Source organism: Chiloscyllium plagiosum, unplaced genomic scaffold, assembly GCF_037043375.1.
Source record: "Chiloscyllium plagiosum isolate Xiang-an unplaced genomic scaffold, Cpla_swu_hap1 HiC_scaffold_13, whole genome shotgun sequence".
NCBI lineage: Eukaryota > Metazoa > Chordata > Chondrichthyes > Orectolobiformes > Hemiscylliidae > Chiloscyllium > Chiloscyllium plagiosum.
Window position 1 is genome coordinate 35,583,760 of NW_028270151.1, and position 14,474 is coordinate 35,598,233.

Sequence of the window (14,474 nt, forward strand, 5' to 3'; positions counted from 1 at the left end):
TTTAACTATGCCTGAATCACTTTTCTATGATAGTTCCTGCTGTACACCTGAATCTGCATTAAATCAGTGCAGCCATGGGTGAGTCAGCATCTCCTTGGCAACCTGAGCCTCAACTACCGAGCTGGCTATAGTACTGCCTATTATTTATTCAGGGGACGGGGGAAGATTTAAAAGGTACCAGGGAAACGGTTATTTTTCAAAAAAAAAAATCCATAACGGTGTATTTTGTTTTAAATAATTCGCACCTCTTTTTGAAGGTATTGGTTGTTCGGGAAACAGGCGCATGTTGGACGAGGTGGAGAGGCGGTTGGAAGGAGGCCCCAGCTGCGCGGAGGGATTCTGTGAGCATCACTGAGTCAGTGTGGCGGCACTGTAACCAGGACCGGGATAGGGCCAGGGCAGCAGCGAGCGATTCCCTCCCCCTCCACCGACACCATGATTACTTCGGCCGGTGAGTCCTGTAGGCCTCCTTCCCCCTCACCATCAGAACTGAATGAAACTACCTGCTTGCCGGCTAGGCCTCTGCCTGTCGGTTCGCACCATCCGCTGGACCCCTTCGATGTGTGGTTTGTTGGCCTTATGCTCGCCCTTTCCTGACACCGAGCAGCTGAGTCACTGAGGCCTGCGAGCAGCCGTTAGGGCCCCTGCCGCTCCCCAACGACCAGCAGCAGGCTTCGGGGATCATCCGTTGTTCATCTGTCATGTCGAAAGGGTCTGAGCGTAGGAAAGCGTGACTTTCTCCAGGAAATCAAGACAGTATATTAGCAGCACCTTGAATGCTCCATGTCTCTAAAGTCACAGCAATATCATGAAGTTGCATGTGTTGTTGATGCTGGGTCAAGGTGCTGTTGAGTTTATGTTGCGCGGCCAATGAATCCAGGGCAGTAGCAACTGTTATGTATAGGGAGAGTTGCAATGGTGTGCACCGTCATTACACGTAAATTCATAAAGGGATGAGTATATCGTAAGGGGATGATTATTCCTAAATTAAAGTCAACATGAAAGTGTTGTAATAAGGGTGGACTAGTGGTGCAGTATTAATGGAGTGTTTGGGACTGAGTGCGCAACAAAGTGCATTTATTTTGTTAACATAATTGTTCAAAGAATTTGAGAGCATCATGGTCTTATAAGACAAGAGGGTATAGCAAGTAGTACAGGGTAGCTATTTGGATAATGATATTCAGTGGGGCAAGAAAGGGCAAACTGTTCAAACATAGAAAGAAGGAGTCAAAGAAGGAAAATAGTAAGGATAGATTGATGCTCTTTGCTTGAATATCTGTTTGAAACAAAAATGAATTAATGGCATAATTACAGCATAATAGTCATGATCTTCTAATCATTACGGAGATATGGTTCCAAAGAGATCAAACGGAAAGGCAGTGGCCTGGTGGTGTTACTGCTGGACTGTCAACCCATAGACCCAGGTAATGTCTGGGGACCTGGGTTTGTATCCTGCCATAGCAGTGGTGGAATTTGAATTCACTAAAAATATCTGGAATTAGGAGTCTAATGATGACCATGAATCCTTTGTTGATTGTCAGGAAAAATCCATCTGGTTCACTAATGTCCTTTAGGGAAGGAAGATACCATCCTTATCTGATCTGGCCTTCTTCTGACTCCAGACCCACAAAAGTGCGGTTGACACTCAACTGCATGATGAGCAATAAATGCCCCCCTGGTCAGCAACGCCCTCATCTTGTGAATGAATTTTTTAAAAACCTGGGAACTAAATCTTGAAGGGTATATGTGGCTTTTGGAAAGGATAAGCAGGAAGGAAAGAGTGAATGGATAGTATTGTTTGTAAGGATGAAATAAGAATAAAATGATCTTGAATTGGAAGATATAATATCCATGTAGGTGGAGGTGAGAAGTAAAAAGAGGAAGAAGACACTGCTAGTAGTAGTCTTTTTAGGGCCCCTAACATTAATTGTACAGTATGATAGAGAATAAATTGGAAGATAATGAGGGCATGTAAAAAAAAGCGGTACAATAATTGTTTCTGACTTTAATTTTCTTGATTGGGATAGTCAGATTGGCAGAAGTATCCATAAGGAAGAATTCATAGCATGTATTTGAAACAATTTTCCTAGAGTATATTGTGGATCTAAATTTTCCTAGAGTATATTGTGGATCTAAACAGGGATCAGGCAATTTTGGATCTGGTGATGTGTAATGAGACATCTAATAAATGATGTCAAAGCAAAAGATCTCCAAGGAAACAATGACTGTAAAATGGGAGAATTTAGCATTCAGTTTGATTGGGAGAAGCCTATTACAAAACCAATTGTGCTGAATTTAAATGAGGGCAGAGCTAGATGGAATGGACTGGGAAAGCAGTTTAGCGGCAAAGACAGTTGAACAATGGCAGACTTTTAAGAAAATAGTTCCTGGCTTACAACAAAGATACATCCCAGTGACAAAGAAGGATTCTAGGAAGGAAATAAGCTAGCAGTGGTTAAACAGGGAACTTAAAGATAGCATCACCTTGAAAGAAAAAATGCAGTATCAAAGAATGATAAACCAGAGTTGTAGCCAACTGCATGGGCTTGGTCCATAGCCCTCTAAACCTTTCCTATTCATGAACTTATTCAAATTTCTTTTAAACATTGTAGCTGTGCATGCATTTACCACTTTCTCTGACAGTTCATTCCACACATGAATCACTTTATGTAAAAGAGGGTTGCCCCTCATCCTTCTTAAATCATTCTTCTGTGAGGTTTTAAAAACCAGCAAAAGATGAGCAGAATAAATAAAGTTCACTTTGAGGGTAAAATTGCAAGTAATATCAAGACAGACAACAAGAGCTTCTTTAAATATATAAAAGGGAAAAGAAGGGCCAAAGTGAACATGGAATGAACCCTTAAGTTCTGGAAAAGTCTCAACAAATTTATTAAAATTCTTTGAAATGGTAACCAGCAGGTTAAATGGGAAGCAGTGGATTTAATATGTTTGATACGATTCCACACATTTAATAAGAAAATAATCCATAGAGTTGGAGATGGCGCCATAGTATCGTCACACATGGCCTAGCCCAAATTATTTTGCTCCTTTGTTCTGAATCACCACAGTAGAAAAGATTATTCCCTTTTTGTGCCCTATTAAATCCTTTATAATTTTACACTTTTGAATTAGACCATGTCTCAACTTTGCACAGTCAAGAGTCTATGAATAATGTATATGCAACCTTTCATGACATCTCATCAGGTCAAAGAGTGAATCTGTACTTTACCCTCCTCAAGGCCAACTTAGCCTACCTGTGATGGTGTCTGAAATTGAAAATTGTTCTCCTGGTGGTGTCTGACCACTCAAATGCCTTTACTTTTTGTTTATCCAATTAAATATTTCTATTTCTGATCCAAAGTGGATGAGCTCTTATTTACCAGAGTTTTGTACATTTGTATACTATATTTATGACCTTTTTTAACTTCCTCCTTTAATATTTCTGTATATTACTTTGTCCTTGATCTTCAACACCTATCCTTTGTCATATCATGTTTCTTCTGGAGGTCCACCGGTGCCACCACTCCTGCAATTTCCATATCAGAGCCAGAGCCATGGGCCTGCTCTCATATCTCCTGCTCCCCCTCCGATGCTCCTCCAGACATTGCCACTGGTCATAGCGTCATAGAGATGTATGGCACGAAAACAGACCCTTCGGTCCAATTTGTCCATACCAGCCAGATATTCTAAATTAATCGTGTCCCATTTGTCAGTACTTGGCCCGTATTCTCCTCAACCCTTCCTATTCAAATACCCAACAGATTCCTTTTAAATATTGTAATTTTACCAGCCTCCACCATTTCCTCTGGCAGCTCATTCCATACACGCACCACTCTGCATGACCGTAGGTCTCTATTAAATCTTTTCCCCTTTCACCCTAAACCTATGTTGTCTGTCCTGGCTCTCGGCTCTTCCACTGTTGACACTGAAGTCTCTGCAACCTCAGAGCCAGATCATCCATGAATCTGGGTCTGCGTGGGTCCCGGTCCCAATCAACTCCCTGGCAAAAAGGCAATGAAGCTGCCATGGCACATGAAGATGCGTGGGATAGTGTGGTAACAGCAGGTTCCACTGCATAGTGTCCATGAGTGGCTGTGTACATGGAGCAGGAGCTGAACGTTGCCAACCCCACCTCTGCTGTCTTGGAGGATACAATTAGTTACCGTCTAGATGGAAAATTCTCTTCAACTTCAGTCACCTCTGCTCTGTGCTAAAACTAAACTGATGTCTACTGATGTACATGATCTTTAGTTTGTTCCCTACTCGGCTCAGGATTTGCAAGCTACTCTTTATTTCTGCAATTACGTGTACAAGAAATTTGTTTCTTCCTTGAATATTGCTAAAACTAAATTTGTGCAAAAGCCCACACCTGGTCAGGAAATATTACACTTTCCAGATATGTTGAAGGAGAGGTTCTAAAATATTGACCACTTCACACACCTTGGGAATCTCATCTCAAAAGATCACCATTGACAAGGAGATGCAAGACAGAATTATCTGCACCAATTCAACCTTTCACAGGGCAGTAAGTGTTTGAGACGGCCAAGACCTCAGCAAGGGAGCAAATGTCCCAATACACAGAGCAGTTGTTATCATTATGCATCTGTAATGCAGTGTCACTGCATTAGATATTGGCAAAATAGAAGAGCACCCGAGAAATGTTTGACCTGTCTATCAAACAGCATCACACTTTGAGGCAGTACCTTAATGATGAGGCAGAGTGGAAGCAGAGAAGAAAAGGAAACAAATCCTGCATTCTGGTTCCAACTACTTGTGTGTGATCTTGCCCCACAGGCCCAAAGATCTACAGGTTGCAAATCAGCTCAATCAGCTGCTAACATTGGAAGTCAATATGAATATAACCCATAGACGATGTCCTATGTGTTGTGTTACTAACCCCACCTCACAAAATTCAAGTTGGTTCCAATATGACCTCAGTTTACAAATAAATCCACGCTGTCTGTGATCAAATCATCTCTGTAGAAGTGCTGAGTTACTCTACCTCTGATAATAATTCCACTGACTTCTCCGCAACTAACTAGAAGAATCATGGGTGTCTCAATTCACCTGAAGAATTGAGGAGCATGATCCACATGTTGTTTCCCATCCTGTATCATACCAGTCGATTCTGCTATAATGTACATTTCTTCAATGCAATTTGGCTGTAATGTGATTGAAGAATTTAGACCATTAATTGTGGACATTAAATTTTCCTTACATGTATTGGCTGTAATGCAGTTCCATTCCCATTGGTTTAAATGGTACTGCTATTACGTGATTTTCCTATAAGACAGGATCACACGGGAATGGAACTATCGCGTTATATCAGAACAGACACTGTGGTCCTTTCAGGAGATCACTGGATAGTAGAGTATTGGCTAACTTTTCATTTCTTGAACTTTATTTAACAAAAGATGTCTTGATCCACCAGCAACCCGCATTCCTTCCCCATCCCCTCCAGCTTTACCCTCCCAGACTTTTCATTTGTGTTTTTATTTGTGGTTTCCAATAACAAATGGGTTTTGCAAACTCTTCTGTTTGATTTTTCTCTCAATTTTCCAAAGGCAGTACACTTTTCTAAGATATGATTCAATACACACAATTATTTGGAATTGTTTGTCAGCAAGCCTTAAAATTGAGTGGCAGGAAGCTCCTTGACCTTGTTGCATTTCTTCTTATTTCCCAGCTATTTACATGCATTTTGTAGACATTGCTATTAGGAGCAAAACCAAGGCTAATTTGTTTTTTCATAAATCAAGAAGCAATATATATTCAATTGTAGTCCTTCATTCTTGTGGCTGAAATTAGTTATTGAGAGTGTGTTGCTGGAAAAGCACAGCAGGTCAGGCAGCATTCAAGGAGCAGGAGAATCGACATTCCGAATGAAGAGCTTATACCCGAAACGTTGAGCTTTCTGTTCCTCAGATGCTGCCTGACCTGCTGTGCTTTTCCAGCACCACACTCTCGACTCTGATCTCCAGCATCTGCAGTCCGCACTTTCTCCTAGCTAAAATTAGAACATAGAGCATTACAGCGCAGTACAGGCCCTTCGGCCCTCCATGTTGCACCGACCTGTGGAACCAATCTGAAGCCTATCTATCCTACGCTACCCCATTTTCATCCATATGTTTATCCAACGACCATTTAAATGTCATTAAAATTGACAAAGCTTAACTGGACCAATTGTGTAAATATTGTTGTGGCTATATAAGCAGATCTGAATTTGAAATTCTACTTTGCAAGGCCTGCCCATCATCCACAAGGCAAAGGTGATCAAAATTTGCCTGAAGACTGACGTCCACAACCCTGAAGAAGCCAACTATCAGCCTGCTTAATTAGCATCCCATTCACCACTTTAAACATTCATTCTCTTCACCAACAGTTCATGGGGTACAATCTGAGATGCACTGTCGTAACTTGTGATGGGTTCTCTGATAGCTTTTCCATAATTAGAATCTCTGCCATCTAAAAAGGCAAGACCTGCAGAAGCATGGGAATACAATCACCTGCAAGTTCCCCTCCAAGTCACACACAGTCCTGACTTGAAACTATATATCCATTCTTTGCTGAATCCTGAAACTCCCTCCCTACAAGCACTGTGTGTTCCTACACCAGATGGGCTGCAGTGGAAGTTAAGCAGAAACAGAACTATTTAGACGTCCTCATTTGTGTAGCTCAGTTGCTCATTGTCTGTACTATTAGGAGATCTTAATGTACTTTTATGTATATCCTATCACTGTAAGTCCTTTTGAAAGTAATCTTTCTCCTGATGGTTTAAATTACTCTGTGGTAAAGTTACTGTCTGAGTGCATTGCATTATGATACACATCCGATAACTTGTCTGTATTTCAGTTTTTGTATGAATTGTATTTCAAACATATATCCTTGAAATGGAGGATTACTTTTTAAATATCTTTTTGGTGTTTCTTTGTTGGATTCTATACTATATTATGGTTCATTTCTGAAAATGTGTGCTTCGCTGAAAAAAGTTGAGAATTGAAAATCCCTATTTGGAAAATATTAGTGTCCCCTGAAATTCAGTCTTAACAGTGTGATAGAATTTAATCACCTGAGTCTGTTGGGAGTTCATGTTTTAAGAAATTTCTGTTTTGTTTTGCATGAGATTCGCAACATGATGACAATATGCTGTGCTAAACGTTGTCCTTTTTTAATTGCACTTTAATAGCTGGAATTATTTCTCTTCTGGATGAAAAAGAGCCCCAGCTCAAGGTAGGTGTGATTTCCTCCAAGAAACAAATCAGCAGGATTTGAAAATCCCATTATATGAGGAAAACCACTAAAGATTTTTGATAGCAGCACCATTTCTAACAAACGTGCATAACATGAAATTCTACATAAGTATTAGCAGAGTGAAGACAGCTCATATATTTTGTGTACTACAGTTAAACTGCTGCAGTAGCCAAGCTGATTAATCAAGTCTGCTGACTGCTAAATTCAGGATAGCATTGGACTGTAATATATTTCATGTTGTCATTTGGTAGTACAGAGCTTGAATATTGCTGAAAAAATAAACACTTCTTTGAAATTTTCTGTCATGCACTGATCAGGACAATTCACAATGTTAGCAATTTAAGAGGAAAAACAATATTTATACTGAGAGGGGAGTACTGATTGGTTGACAGACTCCTGTGCAGGCTTTGCCATGGAGAATGGGCTAGTTAATGATTTAAGTTAAGCTTTTCTTATATTTGAAGCCATGCAGGTTGACTCTGGTCAAGGTATTGCCCTGAGAAATAAACCAGAGAATGGCTGTTACCTATCTTGTTGACTTAAATCAACTGTCATTAACTGGTGCATTCTCCATGGCAATGTAAAGTCCATTCACCATTAAATAAGCACACTCATTTCATACAGTATTAAAATTACTTTTCTCCTTACATTAGTATCCTTGCAAATTATTTTGACGAATGAAAGATGAAAAGCTTTGAGGAAACGTTTTTTTTCAGCAATATTCATAATTCATAGTTACCTATTAAGGCCACATGTTTAAACATTTAAGTCACCTCACTAGTGAATGTTGAAGGACTTCTTTGCTTCCAGGCTAAGTTAATTGATGAGTGGCCCTGAAGCACATTTCGCTGACTTTTTTTATGTCCTGAAGTGAAGCAAAGTGTGCAGTTTGTTTTGCGCTCCTAACTGAATAAAACTTAATTTAGTTTGGTTAATTGTTATCAAAATTATGATATGTACCCATGAATTAATGTATTTTTCTCTGTTTCAGGAGTTTGCTCTACATAAGTTGAACTCGGTGGTCAATGACTTCTGGGCTGAAATTTCAGAATCAGTAGTTAAAATGTAAGACATTTATGATGTCTTCTGTGAAGTGATGTGTGCTGTAAAATGATCGGTTCAAAATTCATTAACTAATTTGTTTTGTAAATCCAACAGCTTGTATTCCAATGTTCCATGAAACGTTGTATTTCATCTTTGCATTTTGAAAGTCATTAGTTTTACAATGGTATGGTATATTGATGCTTAAATTGGGGGCTGGGAGAGTGGAGGGTATGATAGGTGTTTACATCCTGACAGAGGGTGGGGCAGGGGAGAATTGCAGTGTGGTGAGAACTGATTAAATTGCAGTGTAGTGAGAACTGATTAAATTGCAGTGTTATCACTTAAAAGAAACTATCTTACCTTTTTTGCAATGGCAGGACTCAGCCCTTAAATATTGATTCATTTACCTATGCCAATAAGGATTTAAAGGAGTCTTGTAGCTGTTAAGGCTCAGTCTGATCTCCACGGCAGCCATTACTAATTCAGATTTTGTGACCCCAAAATCTTGTGATCCTGCTGGGAGTTGTAACCCATTTTTTGGGAAGCCCAGGTATACAAGTTCTAATATTGATTTCTTTTTAAGTGAGGAATTATATGAAGATGAGACTTTTCGAAGTCGTGAGTTTGCTGCCTTGGTGGCATCCAAGGTTTTTTATCATTTGGGAGCTTTTGAGGAATCGTTGAACTATGCGCTTGGAGCTGGGGACCTTTTCAATGTTAATGATGAATCGGAATATGTGGAAACCATCATAGGTTAGTGTTCTTAGATTTCCATTCAAATCCTCTCTTGTGATTTCTTTCATAAGATTTGAGAATTTTTTTTAAAAAATGATAATTGAAGGTGTAAAATTGAAGTGTAGATCTTTGCAAGATAAAGAATGGTTTATATTTATCCCTACAATTACTGAGTTTCATTGTTTCTTCCTTTTATTATCATCTACTGAGTAATATTCCCAGATACCTAAGCTTCAGCATTTAATTTGTGGAAAACAATATTTACTGAGTTTGGCAGTCTCTGTGATACTTCAGTGTTACTGTAAGAAAGGATTGCTAAATTTGGTTGTTAAAGGTATGACAGTTAGTAGTCGGTTTGGTTAATGATCACTGTTTAACGTGATTATCATTTCTTCACTGTAGCAAAATGCATCGATCATTACACAAAGCTACGAGTTGAAAATAGAGAATTACCCGATGGAGAGGAGAAATGCATTGACCCTCGATTAGAAGGTATTGTGAATAAGATGTTCCAACGCTGTTTTGATGACCACAAATACAAACAAGCAATTGGCATTGCTCTGGAGACCAGAAGGCTTGATGTCTTTGAAAAAGTGATTCTTGAATCTGTGAGTATATTTTTTTAAATTGTTTTTGTTTCTCTTCTAGTCCTTTACAGAAAAGAAAAATGACTTTGTTGTTGTCATAGAATTAAGTATCCCTTCAGGTTAGTAAAATCCACATTATGAAAGTTCTAAATAATGCGACTCTGGATGATCTGTTGTTGACTTAGACTTGTAATTTAACAAATTTTGTTGATTTCAGACATTGGGACACCATGTACATGCATTTATATGTTCCAAGGAAACTATTTTTGTCATTTGTTGAGATGCTACCATATTTAATCTTATTGTATCTTCACAGAATGATATCTCTGGGATGCTTGCATACAGTGTGAAGGTGTGCATGTCACTCATGCAGAATAAGCAATTCAGAAATGAAGTACTGCGTGTTCTGGTCAAACTATATATGAATCTGGAAAAGCCAGACTTCATTAATGTGTGTCAGGTAATATTAATTCTAATGTATACAATAATTCTTTTGTCTGGCACAGTCTTGTCCACAAACCTTAGTATTCTTGAGTAGTGCTTTTATAGCAATATGAATGTTACAACTATGTCTCACCACTGGTAGAACTATCGCATCTCCCTTTCCTCTACTTATTGATTGCTGTTGACTCATTGTCCTGTCAAAAATCTCTGTTATACACCTTTTTACCTGTTTGCCATTATTGTATCCCTTGCTTGGACTTCATTCAGCCATTTGTTGACATGCTGGCTATTAAACGTAAGGGAGAAAACCAGAGCACCCGGAGGAAACCCACGCAGACATGGGGTGAATGTGCAAACTCCACACAGACAGTTGCCTGAGACGGGAATTGAACCCGGGTCTCTGGTGCTGGAGGCAACAGTGCTAACCACTGTGCCACCGTGCTGCCCATGTTCTTCAGAACATGCTCATAAATGCTTTCACTTCTCTGCTCTTTACATATTTGTTATCCCAGTCTGTTTGGATAATTTATGTCCCCTATTATAATTACTGTATTGTTCATTCTTGGGTATTTCATAATATCCAGGCACATTTATTCCTCTATATCTTACCTATTAGTAGATGACATTTATGATACATCCAGCAGTATAATGGTATCACTATTGTTTCCCTACTGTTGTTCTTTTAAATCATTTTTCCATCTGTTCATGCTGAATATGGTTTTCCTAGTAAATATTTAGTGCAGATTTGTATTTGCAAGCTTGAAGTTATTGTCAATATAAATTTACCCTGAAAGGATTTTTTAAAAAAACCTTTCAGTTGGGAAGTGTCACTAAAAATTAAATATTTTATGCAGTGCTGAGGTTGTTAAACACCAACAGATGGCACACTTGTGCTACTCTACGTTTGCCTGAATTGGACTGGTAGTTGAGATTTAGAAATGCTATTGGCTGTTTAAAATGAAAATTTATCTGATTTTTTTTGTTTGCTTCAACAGTGCCTCATTTTCCTGGATGACCCCCAGGCAGTAAGTGATATCTTAGAAAAGCTTGTAAAGGAGGACAACTTACTGATGGCCTATCAGATCTGTTTTGACTTATATGAGAGTGCCAGCCAACAATTCCTTTCTAGCGTTATCCAGAACTTGAAGACTGTAGGCACTCCCATTGCTGTGGTACCAGGTTCTACAAATACAGGCACTGTGCCAACTGCTGAGAAAGAAAGGTAAAAGTACTGTATTCAGTCAAAATCATATTCAAAATGAAGCATTTTCTCATCATAAGCTATATAATCGCTAAACCTGCAGTGATTGTTCAATAACAATACTCATACACAGCATAGCAAACACTTGAATATTTTCTTTTTGATCATTTGAGTTTAAAAAGTGTTTCCTGAAAAAATACTGAATCTGCCTATTTCAGGAAACAGCTTAAAATCTACATATCAGTTGTAGTACTACCTCCACACATTCTGCAGCAATTCATAAAAGTGGCTCACCAGTACCACTTTGTACCAAATAGAGTTGGGCAATGTGGCATCTGCCTACCATGGAAGTGTTTTTTTTAAAGTGTGACCTGGAACAGTAAGTTCACAGCGTTGAACTTCTATTAATTAACCCTTAACAAGACAGTGACTTTATGTATCTTTTGGTATTTTTTGCCTGTATAAGCATTTGTGATTTCGGTTATCGTGTGAGTTTTTGAAATAGCTGTTAGGTAACAAACATATCATAGCAAGATATTTTGACAAGGTTCCACATGGTAGACTGATGACTAAAGTTAGATCACATGATATTTATTCAGGGAGAGCTTGTCAATTAAGACCATAAGACATAGGAGTGGAAGTAAGGCCATTCGGCCCATCGAGTCCACTCAGCCATTCAATCATGGCTGATGGGCATTTCAACTCCACTTACCCGCATTCTCCCCATAGCCCTTAATTCCTTGTGACATCAAGAATTTATCAATCTCTGTCTTGAAGACATTTAGTGTCCTGGCCTCCACTCTGCAGCACTGAATTCCACAGGCCCACCACTCTCTGGCTGAAGAAATGTCTCCGCATTTCTGTTCTGAATTTACCCCCTCTAATTCTAAGGCTGTGTCCACGGGTCTTAGATATAAAATTGGTTTGAGATTAGGTGGAGGGTTGTTTATTGGACTGGAGGCCTGTGACCAATGGTATTCCACACAGATTGATGCTGGATCCACTGGTGTTGTCAATTATTTAACGATTTTGTTGAGAATTTAGGAGGCATGTTTAGTAAGTTTGTGGATAACACCAACATTTTGGTGTAGTGGATGGTGAAGAAGGTTATCTAAGATTACAAAGGGATCTTGATCACATGAGCTGCAGAGTGGCAGATGGAGATTATTTTGGATAAATGCAAGGTATTGCATTTTAGTAAAATAAATAAATTCAGGACTTATACGGCTAATGGTAGGGACCTGGGTGGTCTTACCTAAGACTAGGTTCAGGTACGTAGTTCTTTGAAACTTGCATCACAGGCAGACATGGTGGTTCAGAAGGAGTTTAGCACACTTTCGTTGCTCCAACCATTGAGAATAGGACTGGTACATCATGTTGAGATTGTATGGGATTTTGGTGAAGTCACTTTTGCAATCCTATATCCACTTCTGCTCACCCTACAATTGGAAGGATATTATTAAATTTGAGAGGATTTAGAACAGATTTACCAGGACGTTGCTTGGATTGGAGGTTTTGATTTATAAGGAGAGGCTGGATAGGCTGTGACTTTTGTTTTTATTTTGTTCGAGTGTAGGAGATTGAGGGGTGACCATCAAGAGGTTTATAGAATTATGAGGGGCATAGGGGTCAAGTGAATAGCAACAATCTTTACTCTCGGGTAGGGAAGTTCAAACTGGGAGGCATATTTTTAAGGTGAGAGGTGCAAGTTTTAAAAGGGACCTGAGGGGCAATATTTTCACACAGAGCGTGGTTTTTATATGGAATGATCTGCCAGAGGAAGTGGTAGAGGCAGGTGCAGTTACAACATTTAAAACATGGGCAGGTATACGAATAGGCAATGTTTAGAGGGATATGGGCCAAACTCAGGCAAATGGGATGAGTTTAGTTTGGAAAACATGTTGGCCTAGACAGGTTTGACTGAAGGAAAATCGAAAGAACTGTGGATGCAGTCAATCAGAAACAAAAACAGGAATTGCTGGAAAAGCTCAGTAGGTCTGGCAGCATCTGTGGGTAGAGATCAGAGTTAATATTTCAGGTCCAGTGACCCTACCTCATAACTGAAGTGCTAGGGAAATATCGGTTAATATGCAGGAGGTAGGATGGTGGGGGGGGGGGGGGGGGGGGGGACTAAGGAGTAAATGACAGGTAGATATGGAGCCCAAAGAAAGAAAAACACAGGTGGACAGACAAATGAATGGATAACAATCTGGCGCGGAGAATGAATAGCTATTAATGGGGACTGTTAGTGGCTAACAATGAATTGTGTGTAATAGCAGGCTATGTGATAACAAGGCCTAGGATGTCAAGGTTAGGATAAGGTCATGGGAGAGCCAAGCCCTAAAGATGTTGAATTTGATATTGAGTCCAGAGGGCTGCACTGTCCCCAAGCAGAAAGTAAGATACTGTTCTTCCAGCTTGCGTTGAGCTTCTCTGGAGTAGTTCAGCAAGCCAGAGACAGATATTGGTCAGGGAACGAGATGCTGCGTTGAAGTGGCAGGTAACTGAAAGTTTGATCTTTTTTGAAGACAGGGAACACAGGTGTTAAGCTAAGTGGTCACAGTCTGTGCTTTGTTTCCCCAGTACAGAGGACACCACGTTTTGAGCAGTGACTGTAGTAGACTAGATTGTTTTAAGTGCAGCTAAACCGCTGCTTCACCTGGAAGGTGTGTTTGGGCTGTAGGGTATTGAGGGGAGGAAGTAAATGTTTGTAGTGGAAGGTACTGTGGGGGAATGTTGGGAGTGAAGAAAGAGTGGACCAGTCCTTGCAGCAGGCTGACAAGGAAGGGGAGGGGAATATGTGTCTGGTGGTAGCATCTCGCTGGAGGTGGCGGGAATGGTGGCTTGAACATGAGAATGGAGAATTAATAATTAAAAGAAAATGGCTGATGAAATGAACAAATATTTTGCTCTGTCTGCACTACAGAGGATACAAAAAAATTGCAATAACAGTTATAAATGGGGAACTGAAAAGAGAGGAAATTGGTAAAATTGCAATTACCAGGGAAGCAGTACTGACCAAACTCATGGAGCTGTTGCCTGACAAGTCCCAAAGTTCTGACAGTATTTATTCTGGGCTCTCAAAAAAGGTAGCAAATGTCGTAGCGGATGCATTGGAATTAATTTGTTCGATTTTCAAAAGGTTTTATCAGACTGGGACTGGAAAATAGAAAAGATAGCTCTTCTCCTCCGAAAGGGAAGGAGGCAGGATA

At 39.7% G+C, this 14,474-nt stretch overlaps 1 protein-coding gene across 1 annotated transcript in view; it reads left to right on the plus strand.

Moving 5' to 3' along the window:
• The first annotated feature begins 342 nt into the window (after window positions 1-342).
• The window catches only part of psmd1 (proteasome 26S subunit, non-ATPase 1), a 101,528-nt gene continuing 87,396 nt past the window's right edge, over window positions 343-14,474 (plus strand). Inside the window, exons 1-7 of the mRNA XM_043702385.2 lie at window positions 343-451; window positions 7,187-7,230; window positions 8,243-8,316; window positions 8,879-9,048; window positions 9,433-9,638; window positions 9,934-10,077; window positions 11,057-11,283. Of these exons, the coding sequence (XP_043558320.2) occupies window positions 436-451; window positions 7,187-7,230; window positions 8,243-8,316; window positions 8,879-9,048; window positions 9,433-9,638; window positions 9,934-10,077; window positions 11,057-11,283 (881 nt within the window). The 5' untranslated portion in view covers window positions 343-435. The remainder of the gene's footprint in view (window positions 452-7,186; window positions 7,231-8,242; window positions 8,317-8,878; window positions 9,049-9,432; window positions 9,639-9,933; window positions 10,078-11,056; window positions 11,284-14,474) is intronic.